Source organism: Styela clava, chromosome 14 (genome assembly GCF_964204865.1).
Source record: "Styela clava chromosome 14, kaStyClav1.hap1.2, whole genome shotgun sequence".
In the NCBI taxonomy this organism is placed as follows: Eukaryota; Metazoa; Chordata; class Ascidiacea; order Stolidobranchia; family Styelidae; genus Styela; species Styela clava.
This window is the reverse complement of record NC_135263.1, coordinates 17,363,916-17,386,702: the sequence shown is the minus strand read 5'-3', so window position 1 is coordinate 17,386,702 and position 22,787 is coordinate 17,363,916. Positions and strand designations below refer to the sequence as shown.

At 37.1% G+C, this 22,787-nt stretch overlaps 2 protein-coding genes across 3 annotated transcripts; both read right to left on the bottom strand.

Moving 5' to 3' along the window:
* Positions 1–1,888: 1,888 nt before the first annotated feature.
* Positions 1,889–9,110, bottom strand: LOC120340598 (uncharacterized). The gene is made up of 2 exons (XM_039408897.2): positions 8,957–9,110; positions 1,889–5,085 (listed from the first exon to the last, which is right to left on the bottom strand). Exon 2 carries the CDS (start codon positions 4,842–4,844, stop codon positions 3,036–3,038), a length of 1,809 nt encoding a protein of 602 aa, XP_039264831.2. The 5' UTR covers positions 4,845–5,085; positions 8,957–9,110; the 3' UTR covers positions 1,889–3,035.
* Positions 9,111–12,609: 3,499 nt separating this feature from the next.
* On the bottom strand, positions 12,610–19,352 carry LOC144431919 (uncharacterized). Of its 2 annotated transcripts, none has more exons than XM_078119691.1 (3): positions 18,957–19,352; positions 18,362–18,598; positions 12,610–17,972 (listed from the first exon to the last, which is right to left on the bottom strand). In XM_078119691.1, the coding sequence occupies exon 3, from the start codon at positions 17,107–17,109 to the stop codon at positions 15,361–15,363; it is 1,749 nt and encodes a 582-aa protein (XP_077975817.1). In that variant the 5' UTR covers positions 17,110–17,972; positions 18,362–18,598; positions 18,957–19,352; the 3' UTR covers positions 12,610–15,360. Both variants share the same exon structure in this region, with proteins under 2 accessions (XP_077975817.1, XP_077975818.1).
* Between the last annotated feature and the right edge of the window lie 3,435 nt (positions 19,353–22,787).

The window sequence follows — 22,787 nt, the reverse complement described above, 5'->3', positions numbered from 1 at the left end:
CACAATGTATTATATTCCAAATTTGGCTTCAGTTGAACAACATGCGGCGGAGATATTGTTCAAAATATAGTGAAATCATCCGAAGTTAGCCGGTTTTACGGTATGGTAAGCCTATAAATATATGGTAACGCGCTAATTACAATATTTTATGTTTTAGAACCAAAGTTTTACCAAACGTATCCAATGAATATCACACACAAATTGGACCCATTTCCGTTTTTTTTGTTTCCTATTAATACGCAAAGCATATACTTAGTTATATTGTTTTTGAAAGCATGGACTTGATGGTGGAGGAAGCCGTAACCGACAAGCGGTTACGTGAACCACCCAACGGCGGCGAGGAGTCCAGCAATCCTCTCGCACATAACCCTAACCCTGCATGGGATTCGAACCTGCGAACCCACGCAGAGTAATTAGAGGTGCGGTGGCGAGAGTATTCCTAACGCTTAGCCCGTTGAGCCACACCGTCGCGTATATTAAAGATTCTATGAAGATATAGGCCATATATTTTTTATTACGTAATTTTAATTAACGTCGTATAGCAAATTATATATATTATTAAAATAGTCTAGTATGAGCAGTCGTTGAGTATGAGGGCAAATTAGGTTGTTTTGAACGGAAGCGATTGTTACGACCGGGGTAATTAAATATTTTTATCGGTAAATATCCATTTGTCTATTCATGAAGTACTTCTTTCTTTATAGCTACCAGTATTGGTACTTCTTTGGTATCCTAGTATCGTATACTACTATTACTAACTTGCCATATAGTGTAAAATATTCACCATGGATTCTCTCTTTAAAAACGTCAAGCTAAAATAGAATCTAGCCGTTTTTTTTCTGATTTTGATTAAGGTTTAGGATTCTTTAATCAGTATTATTTATTTTGTTTCCATCATTTATTTCATTGCACAGATTGTGGAGTGAAAAACTTATAATTACTCATCTTAAATATATGTGGGCACGGAAGAAAAACTAAATATTTTATCATTAATCCCAATTCCTTTGCGGAAACTTACCAGTAGCTTTATCGGGAGGCAGCCAACGGTCCTGTAACGACGATCCATTGTTCATGATTCAGTTTCAACGTGAATTGAACGATTGTTGATATATATAAGTAGCCCTTGAGCGAAAGTACAACCTTGACCACTACAAATTGGCAACCAAAGCAATTGGTTCAGTAATTAAAGATGAAAGCAATTTTTTCATATGTGTTCTAGTTTATAATGCGGCTCATGGTCTCTGACTGGTGCAACGTTCTCTCTAAGTTGTACGAAATGCGGCTATTGGTCTCTAACTGGTGCAACGCTTCCTCTAAAGTCTAAGAGCTTGATTAGTTGCGCGGAATAGAAGGCCATGTGAGCTCCGAAAAAAGGTATGCGCGAAGAATTAGGAAAAATAGAAAAGAACACAACATTTTAAACGAACACAGAATTGTCAATACTTATGCAGTGCGCGGCAGAACGAAATTACTGCGCTGGGATTCTCGGCCACCCCTGATGTAGATGACGAGACAACAGAAAAATGGAGCATAAGAGTTGAAAACGACCTGCTCAGCGTTATCTCGCATTCTCAATTTTTTTGTTTACTCATTACTCTGATGGAGTGTGTATATCTGTAAGTGCAATTATCTATACGTTTTTGCTGTTTGGTTCAAAAAAATGAGTGACAACACAGCGCGGTGGTCCAAGAGACTTGATTTGCAATATATATTATATATATATATCCTAGGAATTTCGCAACTGTGGGCATCTGCTCCCACGGTGCAAACGTCCGTGCTTCCAATTTGCGTTTGGCTGAAAAAATCTGCTGGTGTACATTTCCCGGGCGAAGTTCACAAGCGATGGAATCCTTACGGCCAGACCACTTACCACACCGGAACATGAAAATCTTTTCACAAATTTTACAAATGTATTTAACAAGTATCGGCAGTACAGTATAAAAATGACCAATCGATGTAACCAACGACACTAAATTTTCGGCAATGATTTGCGAAATGTGTGAATACACAAAGTCATAACATGGTTAAAACAAATGTTATCTAAAAAAACACGAAGCAAGATTCAAAATTGTTCACTACTAACAGTTCAAGATATCCCCATTTTGAGTAAGCTACTAGTCCCAATTTAGGAGAGCATGTTGTCAAAAAAATCTTCATGCAAAGTTGCAAAGCAAGTACAGGAGAGTTTTGTTAAATAAACTGGCAGGCAGTGAAAACTTGGCTGACGGAATAGTCTTCTGCATTTGAGATCCGAAATAAAATAAACGATTTCGATTCATTATTTTCATAGGGTTAATAAGATAAAATAGGTATGCAAAAAATGCCGCTTTGCATATAAATGAGGCAAAAAATTAATACCTACATCCAGGTGGAGCAGGAGTTTGTTAGACATTATACAGATTCTGATTCAGTTATGTATGAATATAGGAAAATCATTAGGTTGAATTTAAGACAATAACAATTTATGAATTCAATTTGACAAAATTTAGGGTTCAAAATAGTGATGGTGTATGAACACATTCAGTTGTGTATACCTTTAATAACTGGATACTTTAGAAAAAGTATAATATGCAATGGGTATTAAAATTTACTATAGATTAATGAGAATCAAGTGAGAGGCCCAAATGTTACAATTTCAAGAGCAAATACTTATAAAATATTATGAGAATGTTGCAATGTTCTTCATAGAATGACTTCTCCATGTAAAATTTTGATTTGTATTTGATAGCCAATATAAACATGGTACATATAGCATGAAATAGTTTACTCGTTCAAGCATGAAGCTTTGTCAGATATTGGTAGCCAAGTTTTTCCTGCTGCCTGTAAATCTGCAATTTAGTCTAGCTGAAAGAAATTACATCACACAAGTGGGGGGGTGGGAATATACTTGCAATCATGATGAGTAACATTCCCAATATGGTACAACATTGGTCGATTGAATTTATGCCGTGATATAAAACAGTTAAAATCGTTCAGAAAATCACGAATGTTGGCATCCCCTTGTCCAGAAATACTTGGACAATTTGTGATAATCTCTACCTTCTGCTATGTCTGTTTTCTCTCTCAGATCTTGAGGATCGGCTTGTGTGCTCACGTCCTTGTGACCGCTCGTTTGAACGACTTGATGATGATGCCACGGCTCCACTTCTTCCCGCTGCAACACGACGCACAAAATCATCACAAGCTGCAGCATGTGCTCGAGAATCATAACTTCTAGATATCGAAGAACTGCTTTTTAAACTAGAGTCATTGGTACGCGAGGAAATTCGAGAACCGTCACTGTACTTGCTTATAACAGCTGAGGAAGGTTTATTCGATGTTTGGTATGGGCTTTGTACATATTGCTGCATCAACGGCGGAACATCTTGATAATTAGAAGATTGATAGCTTGTGAATGTTGACATAAGGCTAGGGTAGGAACTAGCTGGCTGCTCGTATTCATTTCTGACATGATCAGAAGAAAAATTGCGAAAATATTGATAACCTCCATCATTATGTTGATTCCTTCTTCCCTGAAATCTTCCGCGACTTCTGAAGTCTTTAAAACGAGGAGAATAATTATCTTTTGAATAGGAGCGTGGATCTCTTCCCCCACCATCATCCCGCCTTGGAAAAGTTCTTGGACCTCTGTTAAAATCTTTGCCTCGTCCACTTCTAGCAGCTCTACTCCTAGGGCCATTATCAGGAACTGGATAACGAGGAACTTCATAACGTACATTGCCCATTTCCTTTTCCCTCTTTCTTACTCTGTGTATAATCGATTCTAAATCTACTCCATCATCATGAGGAAATTCTAAACACAAAACTTTTCCTGCGTTGGGTTCAACTTCTTGTCCATCTCTGCCGATTTTTACTGGTTTGTTATCATTAAATGGGTTACGTATATCACCAGTCTTGATAAAAGAAAGTTCTCTTCGACACATCCAATCAATTTTAAAAACACCTCCAAGTGCTCTCGCACTCAAACCAGCTGGTAAAACCCAATGAATGGGTCCGTAATCATGTCTTGCTTCAGTGGAAATACGAGCGAAACCTTGGAAGGCACCACTTTCTCGAACAGAGAAAATGAGAATGACATTTCTGCTTTCTTTGAAAGCCTTAGTCAGCTTGTGTTCATTGCTCGGCGGTGTCGACCACACCCCTTTTGCTTTAGCAAGTGAAACATTTTCATGATTATTGCTTTTAATAACAAAAAATCTAGCATCTCGAAATAGATACTTTAACATTTTACTATGTCTATCTCGGCGCTGAGTACGAATTTCAGCTGGTGGAATGACTATGCTCTTTTTAGGCTTTTCCTCTTCACTCTCGCCTGGTGGGGCAACATCTTCTTCCTCATCTGAAGTATCCGAACGATTAAAAACAATTGGTGAAATACCACGGCTATCTCTATCATCACTGCTACGTCTATCATCATATGTTTCTTTTTCATAGTCGTCATCATATACAGGTTCGTCATCATTTTCAGCCCCCGCTGAACGCCCTGAGTCTGATGTAGCTTCGCTTCGAGTATCAAAATCTTCGTTTCCATTGTCTTCATTATTTTCTCCATCATGTTCAAGGTTAAGATCAATGTCCTGATCATGTTGAGGAGAATCATTGTCCCTGGAATCAACTGCAGGCTCATCATCCGGCTCCTGATCAATCTCTTCTTCAATAATCTCCTCTTCGCCATCACTCTCCAGGATATCGTCATCATCTGGATCATTATTATCCTGGTATTCTTCATCTTTTATCGGTGATACATCCTTGATTTCTTCGGCAGGTGTACTTTTCCGACGCTTAGGTGGGGATGTTTTGGAAGGCGCTGACCTTCTCTTACTTTGCCGTGTTTGTGGCATCATTTGTGATATCTAACCTACTACTAAAAATGACATAAAATGTCTGATTAAAGTTCATGGCCATTTATTCTAATATAGTCCATGTTGTATTTTCAATTTACAGTTCATTTGAACAATGGCCGATTGCTATCAACCGCATACAGTTTTTAGACTTGGTATCATATAGGCCATTTCTTTTGCTTTCGTGTCAAGAATTTGACCGTGCTGTACGCGTGATGCAATGCATGCTGCAAGCAGGTGTACACTGCATGAAATATAAAGATAGGTATTAACTAGGTTTAGTGAAAGTAAGTATTTAAATTTCTCCTGATAGTAGCATCTGATAATATTATTTTAACCAAAAGGACAATGTATCTGAATTGATTTTGTATAGCTTGTCAATTACCCACTATTATACTTACCATATGACTGAAACAAGAAACAAAATATTCAAATAATATGGCATTCATCAGAAAAATTATGAATAGACTTGAAAAATTCAGATTAGTAGAGAGAATCAGAATCATCTTTGGATCAGTTGGGATTATATGTGCCAATTCCAAAGTAACAAAAATTTAAAACAAGTAGAACTTTAATCCTTGAATAAAAGAGTAGCAGTGGTATAATGTATTATACACGCATTTAGAAATGTCCAAAACGAATCGAATATTTGATTCATTCGAAATTTATTATACTCAATATAGTTGATTTAGTAATTTTCTAAAAAATTAGGGATTATGAGCCGTCAGACAAGCAGATCTAAACATATGATATCTCAACTGGTAACAAACAACAAAGAGAAAACAGTAACCTTTATGTAATTTTCCGCATAAATTTGCCCCAATTTATAATGTATTCGATATTCCATATTTGAATATATTTTCTCAGAATGTATTCCGAGTAGTTAAATACTTGGTTTTACTTTTTACTTTTGAAGTTACTGAAAGCATTTCCCGATTCCAAGCAATAAAATGTTGCAACTTCCATTTTGTGAAGCAGACAGGCCAAAAAGCTCAAATTTTGTTCTTCACTGAAATACTGTTTAATACTTACGGTAATTTTTACATTTAGCATGGTTACCGATTTAAGCTTTTGACATATTACGATTAGCTCATGAATAGCCTGACTGCAGGATCTAATAACTGTAAAATACGAATTTGGCTCAACATTCAACTAATATTCAATTTAGTATTTTCCTCAAATATGATTCATGGAAAATTCTCTGATGAAATAGTAAAATATCAAGGTTTGATTTTGGCCATTGCCATGCTAGGAAACTACCACGATGACTTGATAGTTTTGAACCTGAAAAAATACCACTATTCTATGCTAAATATACGAAGATATTCAGAGTAAATCGACAAATGTCAATAGAAAAACTTGACAAACAGCATCTGATCGAGTTGTCAATTTATTAGAATATGTGGTGAAGTGTCATGTAGGAATTATCTAGTAGGTTATAATAAATTTTGAAAAAAATTGTCAATCTGTTTTATTAGTAAAACAACTATCACATTTTTTCATGAAGTCACGTTGACACAAATCATAATATTGTGAAAAAAAAGGAGTACTGATATATAATATTATTTCTACCCAAGAACAATGACGAATCTTAGCAAGTAGAGATTCATTTGCAGAAAGTTGACTAGGCTAAAAAAAAATTTCCAAGTAAAAAAAGCAAAATAAACCGAGATAAATAGCAATTTCATAACTTTTACCAATACACATTTCTAATATCATTAACTTGATCTTAATTTTCAATTTTATTTCAAATAAATTTTGCAGAATCTAATACTGATTTAGTCATATTGTAGGCTATGTATGATAATTTCAGTTTTAAGACTACAATAATTATTTTTGAGAGGCTGTATTACCGGTATATCAAATTTATATACAATATTCTTTACCTATGGATGAATACTAAGATAACAAGAAAAAAAATAATAATTCAGGGTATAATTAGTTATGTATTTATGTACAGCCTTGGCTGTCGAAAAAAAATCTAAACGAAAATTTTTATTACATGTACTTCATGATTTATAGCAGGTTGTCAAATTATACACAAAAAATGATTTTCTCTGCTTTAATTTATATCACAACTAAAAAGTTAAGGGATTATAAAAATTCAATTTTTTCAGTTTTTGATTTAGTTTAATACAGTACGGCACACTTTACAGATCGAGAGACAATCTCTCGTTTTAGAGAAACCTATTTTAATGGTGATCGAATATCCCTCCTTCGATGTACGTCTGGCGGATTTTGTCTCCCGATATCGATAAATTGAAGCAGCGCAGTAAACTAACAAAAAGCGCAATCTAAAACCATCATCATTGAATTCCTCGTGAAAAAATAATCAGATCTACCGATGTAAAAAAATTTTTACCGGTGCGTTCGAGAGAAATGAGCAAAAAACGATTGACGGCGTGTGACGTCACTGAATTTCAATCGACGCACGCAGGCACGCATCGGCCGTTCCTCGACCCTCGACGTAAACCTTGGCGTGCCGTGTTTCTCTCATTTTCAATGTAGATAGGATGGCGTGTTAACGATAATAAATGGATCAGAGATAATAAAAATTACATTTTGATAACACACAATCGATAAACAGTAAAATTAATGCCTCGATATAGCATTAGATGAATAAGTTCATAAAGCAATAATTTAATCTAATGCCGCAACGAGACATTCATATGCCGCAAAATGTGCAACTTGCGTAATTTATACAAGAATAGATCGGCGAAAAACGAGAATCAAATTAGCAAAATAACTTAATATAATGCCACATCGATGTATTCATATGCCGCAAATGTTCAGTTTGCATAATTTATACTAGAATAGATCGGTAAAAAACAAGATTCAAAATAATATAATGTCCCATCGATACATTCATATGCCGCAAATGTTTAACTTCCGAAAGTTACGGTATACGAGAATAATTTAATTCAATGCCACATCGAGGCATTCATATGCCACAAATGTTAATCTATACGAAAATAATTTAATTCATATGCCGCAAATGATCAACTTGCGTAATTTACACAATAATAGATCGGCAAGAAACATGAATCAAATTAGCAAAATAATGTAACACATGCCGCATCGATGTATTCATATGCCGCAAATGTTCAATTTGCGTAATTTATACTAGTATAGATCGATGAAAAACAAGATTCAAACTAATATAATGCGGCATCGATACATTCATATGTCGCGAATGTTTAACTTCGAAGTATACGGAATACAAGAATATTTTAATTCAATGCCACGTCGAGGCAATCATATACCGCAAATGTTAATTTGCGTGATTTATGCAAGAATAGATAGGTGAAAAACAAGAATCAAATTAATATAATGCCGCATTGATGCATTCGTATGCCGCAAATGATCAACTTGCGTAGTCTGTGAAAAACAAGAATCAAATTGGCAAAATAGTTTAATCCAATTAATCATCGAGGCTTTTATTTTACATTTCTGGAAGTTTCAGTTCTAAATAACCGAAGATGCTATGTTAAATTGTTGTAATTACAGGTATTAACGGGCATACAAAGTTTCACTATCGATATTAATTTAACTATTGAAAAAAAAACTTCGATATCGTGCATCGTTTTGACTTCGTTATACGACAATTCAAACGATGTCATGTAGTCACAAACACTCATAATAAAATTAGTTGGACTCGTAGACGTATTAATCGAAACGCATAATTTTGTAATCTCTTGATATTATTTAAAAGTAATTATTTTATTCACAGACAATTGCATTTACGCGAAATTATTTTAATTAGGCACTACCAACAGTAGACTGAATATAATGATTCAGAAATACATCGTATATCTAACCATATAGGTCAGTATACATCGGTAAAAAACGAAAATCAAATTAGCAAAATTCGAGAGCCGTGCCGAACTGCCGATCTGTGCGTGACTTTCTTTGACGTCATATCCAGACATCTGACGTTCTCACGCATCGAGCTCGCAGACGACTCGACGCCCCCCGTTTCACAGACGCCTATTCATATTTTGGCTCTTCCGGAATGTAGACGCAAATCCGGATTCGGGATAGTGTGCCGTACTGTAATAACAATAAGTATAATTTGCATAATAAATCATTATAACCTGTATAAATAGAATATGCACCTTTATTAATTTTAAAATAACATGTTCAGTGCATCATCATCATCATCATCATCATCCAATGACCAGACGACAGATTTATTATCCTCATCTACTGTACCAGTCTCAGCAGTCTACAGGCAGACATGCTAGTGCAGTAGGTCTAGCCTAGTAAAAAAGTATAAACCCAATGACAATAACTTTTATCTGTAAAAAGTACAGTTACTGAGTTAATAAATAACAAGTTATCAAGTCAAATTTAATAAGGCACGACAAAGAAATGTTACAGTACAGGTACCACTGAGTTTTTACTGGTGGTTTATCACCTATTTTAATGCTGCAATGAATTCTATTTTCATAGAATTGTGGGGGGTCTGCGTTTGGATTTTTAAAAAACGATCCAGCAAAAGTGATGTGCATACCGGTATGTACGGTACCGGTAGTATTAAAAAGTAAATTCAGAACCTGTATCCCTATTCTAAACGCTGTACCGGTATTGTACGGTAGCCTACGGTACCTATATTAAAAAAATTCGGCATGTCATACTGGTTTAGCAGTATACAGGTATAGACAGATGGAATTTCGCTATGGCTGAGCAATCTACATACTAGGTACAGATAGAGAGTCAAGAAAATACAGTAGCCATGCTTCTAAAGATCACCTGATCGAACCACGGAGATGTAGCCCAAAGGGGAGGCGGACAACTCGACTACACGGACAAATCACCAGAGACAACTCGACTACCTAGAGGCCTGGTGAGTTGTCCGTCTTTTGGCATTTTCTACGGTGATGTTTTAGGTCTATAGAAATGCGTTTTTGATATTTTTAGTGCTCAAATGTTGAGAAAAATACATAAATATGCTCTAGAAAGCATTTTTATTTGTATAAGTGGCTTATTTTGATCATGTTGTATGAATAGAAATACAGTCTACAGACGAAATTGGAGTAACGTTAGCGAAGTTAGACTGTTGATTTATAGGACTGTGTTCGTTTAATTTTTTTAAACTTTATTGGTATTAAATGTTTTGAATGAGCACCTTTAAATATATTAAAACCTTTATACTTCACAGTAACACTTAAATATTTATGAACGTGAGCTCGGTAGTCTATGGTTGCAGTAGTCTAAACTCGCCTACGGCATTCGCCCGACAGGCCGTCAACTCACCAGTCGAGCAAACGCTCTGCGACGTCATCGATGCTCGAGGTGAAGACAACTCGACTACCGAGCAACGAGAGGCAGACAACTCACCAGTCGAGCAATCGCTCTGCGATATCGATGCTCGAGGAGAAGACATTGCTTTGCAAAACTCAGACTCAAGAGTTGCATAGCATTTACTTAGTGCCGACTGATATTAGTTGTAAGCCAACTCACCACGGCAAGGTTTCAGTCATAGAGTTGGAATTTCTTTTTGCAGAAGAAAACCAGGAACAGATAGGCACTGTCGCTACGCCTGGCAAAGAAACTGGGCCGAAGAATGGATAAAAGATGTTTACTTTTTGTTACGATTAATGAATTTAATGTGATATTTAAATACTAAACGTTATGGGGAAATTCAATGGATGGAAGGTTTTGTTTTCTTTTTCGTTACGTATAATGAATTTTATTTGAATACTAAACGTTATGGGAAATTTGCTGCGTTACATACTTACTCTTTGCAATACTGCGCCCGTAGATCCTTGAACACCTTCGAAGAAGAGAGTCCACAGATAACTCTTCTTTTTTAAATTGTTCCCAGACACGTTGCACCCTCTCGTTGGCTTCCGCATACCTGCCGTTGACACGCCCCACAACATTCTCTTCCAAAATCTCCACAACGTCCGCCTCTATCCCTATACTTACCTCGTACATTGTTGAGATTAAACTGTAAAAAGGCATGTTTTTCCGAGTTATACTGTTAAAATGACGGTGCCAACCTTCTAGATGATTGTTGGTTCTTATTTCTACGTCGAATACTGACCAATCATTGGGAGTCCAAACACTGTTGTATAGCCATGTGTTTTGAAAATATTCGGCGAAGTTCTTGAGTTTGCATCTTTTCTTTCAGTGATTTGAATCTGGACGTAATAAACATAGCTGGTATATAGCACAGCACCATGACATGCTTGATCAGGTCTCTTGTTCCAGCGTCCCTAAAACAAAAACATGTTAATACAAAAGAAGTGAAAGATGTACAAAGACATATATAAATATGGTTAACCACTCACTTGTTGTATAGGCGAGGCAAATTATTGTGACGCACATTCTTTATGATGGCCTGAGTGAAGTGATATCCATGCACGGAGATTAGATAAGGTGTCAGATCGGTGATAATGAAGCCGCGCGCCGAGATTACTGCTCGGTTATCGCCGAGTTTGAAGCCTCATTATCGCCGGCCTGACACCTTACAAACGTAAATACTCATTAGCCGAGGTCGTTTTCATCACAGTTTTATACTGAAACGAGGACGACTAACGGTATATTAACTCCACAAAAACTACGCAAGAATTCAAGATGACTACTCCAAATATGTGCAAGAGATTTGACGACAACGTTTCCATGAAGTAGGAGGGACTCATCTGTGACGTCTGTCGAAATTGGTTTCATCGCAAATGTTTTAATGATTCAGATGTGGTAATGACAAGGGAACAGTACAGGCTAATAAAAAAACAGGACGTAACGTTTGAGTGGAAGTACCCTGACACCAACCCGATTGTTGTATCTCAGCAGATGGAACGTGGCTGTCGGCTGGTAGACTACTCAGGTGGTGAGTTGGCTTACAACTAATATCAGTCGGCACTAAGTAAATTCTATGCAACTCTTGAGTCTGCGTTTTGCAAAGCAATGTCTTCTCCTCGAGCATCGATATCGCAGAGCGATTGCTCGACTGGTGAGTTGTCTGCCTCTCGTTGCTCGGTAGTCGAGTTGTCTTCACCTCGAGCATCGATGACGTCACGTCGCAGAGCGTTTGCTCGACTGGTGAGTTGACGGCCTGTCTGGCGACTGCCGTAGGCGAGTTTAGACTACTGCTACGCATTTCTATAGACCTAAAACACCGCCGTAGAAAATGCCAAAAGACGGACAACTCACCAGGCCTCTAGGTAGTCGAGTTGTCCGTGTAGTCGAGTTGTCCGTCAGCCGACCAAAGTTACCCTAGCAGACATCTCTCAGCGGACATCTCTCTCGTTTTCGGAACGATAAAATAGCGTTGCCAGAAAACGGTTTACCATGGCATTTTAACGGCATTTTAACCCCAAATTTTGTACTTTTCGATTACGTGCCCCACTTTTGAATAAGATATCCCGAAAGAACATATTGTGAAGTAGCCTCGAACCAAGATTGAAAAAAATTGTATGTCGGGAACATATATTAATATCTTGTTAAACATGGCCCAAACAGGAATTTTACATCAAAATTAGTGAATATCGGCATTTTAACCCGAAATTTTGATCTTTTCGATTACGTGCCCTACTTTTGAATAAAATATCCTAGAAGAACATATTGTGAAGTAATCTCGAACCAAGTTTGAGAAAAATTGTATGTCGGGAGCATATACTAATATCTTGTTAAACATGGCCCAAACAGGAATTTTACATCAAAATTAGTGAATATCGGCATTTTAACCCAAAATTTTGGACTTTTCGATTACGTGCCCCACTTTTGAATAAAATATCCCAAAAGAACATATTGTGAAGTAACCTCGAACTAAGTTTGAGAAAAATTGTATGTCGGGAACATATAATAATATCTGGTCAAACATGGCACAATCATGAATTTTACATCAAAATCAGTAAATATCGGCATTTTAACCCAAAATTTTGATCTTTTCGATTACGTGCCCCACTTTTGAATAAAATATCCCAAAAGAACATATTGTGAAGTAACCTCGAACCATGTTTGAGGAAAATTGTATGTCGGGAACATATAATAATATCTTGTCAAACATGGCACAATCATGAATTTTACATCAAAATTAATAAATATCAGTATTTCAACCACAAATTTTGGACTTTTCGATTACGTGCCCCACTTTTGAATAAAAATCCCAAAAGAACATATTGTGAAGTAACCTCGAACCAAGGCTTTGGAAAATTGTATGTCGGGAACGTATAATATTATCTTGTCAAACATGGCCCAAATAAGAATCCGACTAAAAATTAATAAACAACGCTATCACAACCCAGGATACTGTATACATTATAATGGCGTGCCTCAATTTAAGTAAGATAACATAAACGAATTGTGAAATCATCTCGTTCTTTCATACTAGGGATCTATCTCATATTTAAAAAAAAAATTTTTTTAAAATGGTTGGTCTTAGTATAAAGGCACCACACCACGACGTCAAGGTGCCAACCATCGTGGCGGTTTTCATCTCAATATTATAGACTAGACCAAGAGAGAAAAACCTGGCAAAGGGCATGTTAAGCCAAATAGGTAAAACAGACTGATCCTTCGTCTGACTTGAATGATGTACCTAGAAAAAATGAGAATGTAAATGATCATATCTAGTTGAATATTGCTTTGCATGTAATTTAGCATCGAATGCACTTTTTGCAATTCCATTCTATTTCGCTGTTTTTCAGTGCCTCAACTGGCACTGGAATACTACAACATTTTGGATGGTACCATTTTAAACATGAAGTGCATTCGATCATGGTCTGATTTTCAATGTAAGACAGTTGGCAGTTGCAAAAAATCGGAATTTCCAATCGCCTGGGCGCGGGTATAACACGTTTCTTGTTGATGTTAAATACCGACGAAAAATTTTCAGAGACTATACCATCGCATATTTTCTTCCTAAGATTTTTCTCGTCAAATAGGATATGCTCTGGTCGTATTTTGTTACATAGGGCTATGCAAAAACTAATCGAGAATGGGCCACATGATGCACCTAAAGTTTGTTGCTGGACAACGGGGAATTCAATTTGTACTTTATTTGTTCCTTGCCTTGGCCGCATAAAAAGCGAAATCGCATATTTGTCATTTTCATTGTACTTCATATAAGAGCTATCATAAATCTGTATAGTATTTTGGTCGGCGGTGAATATATTTGATGCTGTTACCCAGTTATTTTCGTGCACAAATAAAATTTGAACAAATTTTTCAGAAGTAACATACAATTTAGGGCCAGATAGCGTTGTATAAAAAGTCGTGCTTTGCAACCCGTCTACTTCAGAATACCGAGATGACAAAATTAATTGTGCGGTGTTCATAATATCCGAAGTAAACCAGTCTCTTCTAAAATTAGTTTTGGAATTCATTATTTTATGATCGACATCAGATAAATGTACAAATTTTTGGGATGGAATTTTCGGTGAGACGAACCGCAACATCATAGATTGTGTAGTAGACGCTTCGTCAGCTTTTATTAGAATTGGGCTATCGTTATTAGAAAGTTCTTGAGGGCGAAACATCTTTAGAGGTCTAATGGGGGGCTGAAGATACACTCCTTTACATTTGTCTTTACCCTGAATTCGGGATCGTTTACTCCATTTCTCAATTTCTTGGTCAATTTGGTCATTGTTTTCAACTTTCCTTTTTTTTTTGGACAAACAATCAAATTATCTTCATATTCCCTAATCAGAGAGTCATGGAGTTCATCATAAACTATAGCAATCTCGTCAAGACGTTTAAATCGTCTGTTGTTTAAACGAGTTCGCTTTAGTTCCTGCTGACTTTTTTCCATGATTCCCTGAGTGCGATTATCTCGCGATATGTTTTGTTTCTCAGAAGCTGAGACTTTTGCATAAAAAGTCGAATATTTCAAATAGCCAATTGAATTACCATATCTTCCCAAATCACCTACCATCAAACTTCCCCAAAGACATATCTTCGGGACATAGAACGTTTTAAATTTGGACAATATTTCCGGGCAGTAAAAATTGTTGGAACCCAAAATTTCTGCATTACTTGCTATTTCAATGGCTGACGAAATGTCGCAATTCATTAATTCCGTAAGAGGATTTATCTCGCTCAAATCTTCATCTGGTAAAAGTTCATCCGATGTCCCTAGGTCTAATTCACCATCAGAAGGCACAGGAATGTTCTGTTTTTCAATTTGCTTTTGCAAGTAAGTCCAACTATCATGCATAAAATTAGAATTTTGGCAAATTAATAAAATAGTGAAATGATAAACAATTTTACGGACTGTTTTCAACTCTCCGCAACAAACGAGTAGTCCAAATATATGCATTAGTTCACGTTTTAATTTTGGTAGTTTACAAGCTAACTGTTTAAAATTCTTCATGGTATGACTCGTGCATAAATGAAGATAGGGGCGTGAAAGCATATCTAAATTTGCGGTACCTTCAATGACAGCGTAACATCGCGAAATGTAAGATTCCAAACTTTCCCGCATGTTAACCTGAATTATTGACTTTATAAGGGCCATGCTTCCATCGCATATAAAAACTTTCGCGGGGAATCTTTTAGTTAGTTTGGAAACATCTCAACGGAATTGCATGAGAAAGTTCGAAATATTTGGAATATTGTGCCGATTTGTTACAAACGTGGCAACGGCCAGGGGTGATTTTCCTTTTTGTGGATGACGCGTAACAATTTCATAGACGTAGTATGGACTATGCCCACCGGACGCCAAAATTCCACCAGTAGCGTCAATGTATATAATGTCAATAGAGGAATTTTGAATGAATTTTTTTACCGAAGCCTCTGACCAAAACATAATCCCCGAAGGAACCCTTGAAATTTGCTGCAAGGTTCCACGAATTACTTGATTTTTGGACCTTTCGTACTGCAACTTTCTCAGTGAATATAGCGAATCCCATTGGTTGCCGGGGTTGGGGACACGGATAACCCTAGATTCATGACGTGCCTTTTTTAAAACAGCTTGGGATGGGGCATCGTCCCTGTTACCAGAATGAAAGACTTCAGACGAGAGAGCACCTATCTTTTTTAAATAAATCTTACGAGGGAGAACATGAACCAATTTTTCCTGAAACTCTTTCCTACGTTTACCTTTAAGTCTCATTGATTTTAACCCAATATGGCGAATCTTGTCTGTGTATGAAATATGAAACATGCGGGGGTCTTTCCGATAGGATACTACAGAAATTTTACGACTGCAACCTGTAAAGCAACAATGCCCACTACAAGCAAAAATACGATTTGCCAATATTCCAGAATTTACTGTGTGCCATCGAAATGCATATGAACAGTAAGGGTCACTTTCTTTAATAAATTTTCTGAAAACATCAGCCCAATTGGGATTTTTTATTTTTCGCCCAGCAACGGAATTAAAAAGACTGTTCCAATTTTTGGTGTCCATTTTAAATGTGGCATTCTTTGTTGGATTTTCACGTTTCCATATACCATGTGCTTGCACTGAACTTTGAGCACCTACATGAAAATCACTCCCATGCGCATCTAAAAATATCTCTGAATTTTTACTAACCTGATCGAATATGTTTTCGCAGCTTTCTTCTAAGGTCTTGGGCGGCGTAGGCGGTGTGTTTTTTTTATGACAAATTTTGGCAGTCGAATTTATAATTTTAGTTTCAGGAGAAAAGTCAGAAGAAGGTTCATCCCGTTTGGTATTTTTAAATCCTTCATCGCCCGATGTGTCAGAAATTGATGTTTCATTGCCTTTTAGGTTTTTTGAGTTCTTGTTCCAAAAGTGTCGCAATTTTCGAATATAATTTTTCAATTCACCTTTGGCAAATTTTGTGTTCCAAATAACGTTTGCTAATTTGACCCAGTCTGCATGGGAATTTGGATTAAATGATCCCATATCATTCATTGCACATACCAACGACTGAATTGACAATTTGTTTTCGGAAAACACACCGCCCGACTGTTTATAAATTAAATAGGATTGAACATTTTTCACAGAAGAAGATGATCTCGGTAACTTCTTCCGTGGAATGGGACTCTTCTTATCAAAATGCTCAGAGTTACTAAAAGAGGGTGGAGTAGAAAAGAAAGATCTGCTAGTATGTTTGGGACGCCCATTCCCGTGCAGCAAAGTAATATTAGAAGCAGGCCCAGGAGCACCACGAGAAACAACAGAAGGAGTGAAAGATGAGGCCGAAGAGACCTTCTGTCCACGGTGACGTTGTTTCGAAAATGAAGTAGAGTGAAGTAAAGACTTTGGATGTACATCGTTGGTATAGACCACAGTCTTACAAAGTTGATTCGCTGTCTTCTTCATTGGCAAAGTATGCTGAGAAATTTTCGTCATTGTTGATCTTCTACTCTTAACAGTTGTGAAAAGACCGGTGACATCAGTTCGTTCCAGGCTCCTTGAAGGTATAGTTTCGGAGCTGGGTGGTGCAGAATAAGTGTTAAGCCTTCGTGGATACAAGGGAAGCTTTGTCTCCAAATCTGATGAAACAGGTCGGATAACATCGACAGGACAGGCCTTACGAAGTCCACGTGAAACAACAGCTGCGTAAGATGGTCGGGTAGGAGCAGGCCGCAAACATTTTGCAGGTTTTAGCGTAACTGAAGTTTTTGGCCGAGTAACCGCATTGGCATAGGACACCAAAGAAATGGGGGGAGGATGGGGCTGTGTGGTAGAAGAAGAAACAGAGTCAAAGATAAGGGCTTCCAGGTGAAGTTTTTCCTTCGACGAGGAATTGATCTACTGGAAGCAGGGATTAATTTAGTCTCAGTTCCAACAGAAGAGTCTACCACAGGGAAATCATACTTCAAATACACGGAAGAGTCATACTTACATGCCCTTTTTGTAGTTGTTTTCGAAGATTCGGGAGTGTTGTCTAAAAATATTTTTGGTTTTATATGTTAGCATTTGCTCGAGTTATTATTCACTCACAATTTAGAATACAAATACAATATAAAGAATAATGACATCATAAACATCTCACCTTTTCGTACGATTCTTGCTACTACAGACTCGAGAATCTGCATGTATCGCGCCAATCCACGATCCGACTGATGTAAATCGTCGCTCCAGTACGAAGGATTACTGCCAACGTCAAGGTCGAGAAGGCGTAGAGAGCGCAGTTTGCCAATTGCATCCATGTCCCTATTTGCTGCCGCAGTGGAACAATTTGACTGGGGCAATATCTTCGCTAATAATATCTAGAAATACAGCATGTATTCTCCTTAATAAATTGGCTGTTAACCAATAAGTGAACATCCAAAAAATATTTTATATATATTACGATTACAGCTCGTGAAAGCATGCGTCACGGCTCTGGTGCGTTGCGGTCAGAGAATTTGCAAGAATCATTGGAGAGCAAAAATAGTCTAATGGTCGAGAAAAACGTAATAAAATGTGTTTTTTAATATTCAAGAAGGCCTACTGAAGTTGGAAAGTCCATTAGTTGCCGAGATAAGCAATTCTTTCAACAACATGAACATCAAAAAACAATCTTAATTGCACTTTGTTGATGCTTGAATTATTTACATATCTACAGAAATATATATGGACTAGATAATGAGTAGATATATATACTTCTAAAACAAACCTTGACTCCCGGATAAGCCTGCTGACTCGCTCCAATCAGCTTCTCGGCGTATTCTCGGGATTGTTTGCCCCAGCCACCAGATCCTGCAACGTCGTTGGTCCCCAGAGCCAACAAGAGGTAGTCGACTTCGGGGAACGCCTCCGTCCCCAAAATCTCCGCCACACCATGTCGTAATTGCCCGCCGGGCAAACAAATAGACGATAGTGAGAACGGAGATGAAGGCGACGGAGAAACAACCTGTATTGAAATCGCAGTTATTAACGTAGGGTACAACTTTACTATTACATAAATATTAAACATTCCATTAACGTTTGGGTGTGGTGAAGGAGCAAATTCATATTTGGGGGTGGTAAATGTTTTTTGCTATTTGTGATAGACCTATTTGTAACTCATACTAAGGTTGTCATGTATTTTCCGGTACACTAGTACTGATACATGCGTCACTTTCTATATATGCTATTATAATCAATTATGGGGCGGATGGGGGTTCACCCTTGGGATAGAAAATTACTATTATAATAAGTCACCTCGCTGTAACAAATAGAGCAGATAGGTTAAAACATTTCATGCCTATAATCCATTAAACCCAGCTCACCTTCGGAAATGTGATGTTCCGTATATTGCTGTCCGACAGTAGGAGAAGGTGTGGACGATGTTGTTCTTTTGGGCTGCGGAGGTACGCGGTTTGCTTACCACTCGCAGTGGCAGCTCCTCTTGGATAAGCGACGGGTCGTGTTCGGAATCCCCTCATGTTTACCTGTAATCTATGTTACGAATGTTAATCACAATAAAGGATACTTACCTCAGTAGTTGACCGGAATACCGTAGCAGATTCGGTGAAGGCTCCTCAGGAAAGAATGTCAACTGCCAAATACGGCATGCTCACAAATGTTATGATTATTACGTAACAGTAGATCTTACTCAGTTACATAACAATGGTAATGTTACGCATGACATATCTTAATGCATCACCTTTCAAGCTACTACTGAACAAGCATAAAACGATGCCCAATTATGTTAAAATGATATGGTTTGATTTGGCATTAGGATGACAAGAATTCCTGTTTGACAAGATATTATTATATGTTCCCGACATACAATTTTTCTCAAACTTGGTTCTAGGTTACTTCACAATATGTTCTTCTAGGATATTTTATTCAAAAGTGGGGCACGTAATCGAAAAGTCCAAAATTTTGGGTTAAAATGTCGATATTCACTAATTTTGATGTAAAATTCCTGTTTGGGCCATGTTTAACAAGATATTAATATATGTTCCCGACATACAATTTTTCTCAAACTTGGTTCGAGGTTACTTCACAATATGTTCTTCTAGGATATTTTATTCAAAAGTGGGGCACGTAATCGAAAAGTACAAAATTTGGGGTTGAAATACTGATATTCACTAATTTTGATGGAAAATTTCTGTTTGGGCCATGTTTAACAAGATATTAATATATGTTCCCGACATACAATTTTTCTCAAACTTGGTTCGAGGTTACTTCACAATATGTTCTTTTGGGATATTTTATTCAAAAGTAGGGCACGTAATCGAAAAGTTCAAATTTTCGGGGTAAAATGCCGATATTCACTAACTTTGATGTAAAATTCCTGTTTGGGCCATGTTTAACAAGATATTAATATATGTTACCGACATACAATTTTTCTCAAACTTGGTTCGAGGTTACTTCACAATATGTTCTTCTAGGATATTTTATTCAAAAGTGGGGCACGTAATCGAAAAGTACAAAATTTGGGGTTGAAATACTGATATTTATTAATTTTGATGTAAAATTCCTGTTTGGGCCATGTTTAACAAGATATTATTATATATTCTCGACATACAATTTTTCTGAAACTTGGTTCCAAATGACTTCACAATATGTTTTTTTGAGATATCTTATCTAAAAGTGGGGCACCTAATCGAAAAGTACAGAATTTGGGGTTAAAATGCCGACATTTATTAATTTTAATGTGAAATTTCTTTTTGGTCATGTTTGACAATGTAATATTATATGTTCCCAACATATAAATTTCATAAAACTTGAATTAGGATGACTTCAATATAAGTTCTTTTTTTATATCATCTTCAAAAATCTGCCCGGCCATCGGAAATTACAGATAAGTTTCGTGTAATTCCGAGTGTAGCAAAATTTCGCCGTAAATCTGGCAAGTACTTTGCGACTAGCTTTCCTTTTTTTCCGATGCGGCATTTAAGTGCCATGTTGAATCGTTTTCTGGCAACGCTATTTTACCGTTCCGAAAACGAGAGAGATGTCCGCTGAGAGATGTCTGCTATGGTAACTTTGGTGAGATGTAGCCTATTTCCAGTTCAATGGATCGAACCGGAGCAGCACTACTTCGGATATCTAGTTTTCACTATCCGGATAGGCAAAGAAATTTTTATTTATCCCGGAGGGGAGAAGAGACAGATTAGACTGCTTATACATTATAATCATATGGTAAACCACCGCTTCTCTTTCGGTTACCGGTACCGCTACCAGTCCACGTCGGGTGCGGAAATAGTTAACGTAGCTGATGCGTGAAGTTCATGGTTAAGGAAGTCGTATCCAATATATTATATATACGCTTTGGTCGTATCCAACCGGTGGTTGTGTGTGAACTAAAATATAGATATACAGGGAGTCTTCGGGTTACGACGGTCGCGACTTACGCTGTTCCGAGGTTACGAACGCACTTCATAAAAAGATAATACTGTACTGTAATATCTAAGCCCTTAAACTGGATCTTTGTGATCAAGAAAATCAGTGCTTTGGGCTCATTGGTTTTCGTCATTTACATCGTAAATGACGTGGACAATTTCGAACTATTACGATTATGAACGAATAATCACTAAGCTTCAGTCACATGGTACCATTGATACCTTATGGTTTGAGCCTCCAGAATACGATTTTACAGAAGGCCACTCAAGCGTGCGACGTCTGCGACGGTAACAATGAGTTTTCTATCCATTATGTAGTCATCAATGATGGTACACAGTTTCAGTGATACTGTACGCTATTTTGGATATTCCGACTTGCACTGAAATTCGGGTTACACCGCGTCTCAAGAACGGAACAACGTCGTAAGTCGAGGACTCCCTGTAGTTCGCTCACGGCTGCAACGGTATGCTTGAGTGCTGACACCATTTTTTGGCATATCTTGAAGCCCAGGGAAGCGGCTTCGTTCTGGTATTTATGTGTCGTTTTTGAGGAATTTTATACACAAATACAGCTGGAACGATGTTTTGGGCACTCACTCGTTCGAGCAATCCGGGTCGAACTCATGGATTTATTTTAGGATATAACAGAGCACCATGGCGCACCATGACTGCGTCCGTATTGGCTGACTAGACTAATACACCAGATCAGATTTAATAAAAATCATATGATACCACAGTTTCTAGTATGAATCAGAATGTTTTTAGTGAAACAATGAAACAGATCAAAGCAGACTGATCTTCTGGTATGCTTACACTCAAGTTTTCATAGTAGGCTATAAATTAATATTATCCCAGAGTCAGGATTGCGAAAAACTAATAAACTTTGTAACATTTTATCTGAATGTAGTTTATTTTCATTAAATTTTGTTCTGATTGTATGGGATATTAAAATCTATTACAAAAAATAAATGATTGATTGATATGTTTCTTCTCATTGTTATGTTTGTATATTTATTCATTCTGTTTATAATGACCATGGATATTAGGGAATATTTGACACCATGCAATAGTCATAAATGGGTTGATACGCACTAAAATGAATAAAGGACCCACAATAAGGAATGACTCTTATACAAATAAGGGGGCTCCCGAAGTATGCGAACCAAGATGGCGGACATCGGAATGTAATATGTGTACTAGGTTAGGGTTAGGCCATAATTTTAGGTATAAATACTACGGGAGGCTCTTGGCTAGTCTTCGAACTGCTAATAGGACTAAAATAAGGAAAATTGGAAAAAAATTATCGCCTAACCTGTTACCCATGTTACGTTCTGATGTCCGCCATCTTGGTTCGCATACTTCGGGAGCACCCAAATAAGAACGCTACATCAGTTAGAATACATGTATAGTTAGACAAAGAGTTTACGGTTGAATGTACAGTTTTAAGATTTTTTACCTGAAGACTGGCGGGACTGCTTCAGCCCCACCAATTTTAGGCGCTTATTGTTGGTTATATACAAAAACACACTTGTAAAGCAACAGATTTGATCGCATGTCCATCTCAAATGTTCGTCCTCCATTCAAGGAGGCATTTTCCAGAAGGCAAGTAAGAATCATCATAAAATTTGGTTTAATGCAGTGGCGACCTATTTATTATTATGTATTCCTAGTCAATACTTCAAAAACTTTATAATTCACTTTGACAATCAGTGTGATGAAGAATTGTCAGACAAGTGATATCTATATCATATGGGGTTCACCTAAAGG

What these genes read in the sequence shown, in the direction of transcription:
- LOC120340598 (XM_039408897.2), bottom strand. Translation starts at nt 4,844, where the DNA reads ATGATGCCACAAACACGGCAAAGTAAGAGAAGGTCAGCGCCTTCCAAA.
- LOC144431919 (XM_078119691.1), bottom strand. Translation starts at nt 17,109, where the DNA reads ATGACGAAAATTTCTCAGCATACTTTGCCAATGAAGAAGACAGCGAAT.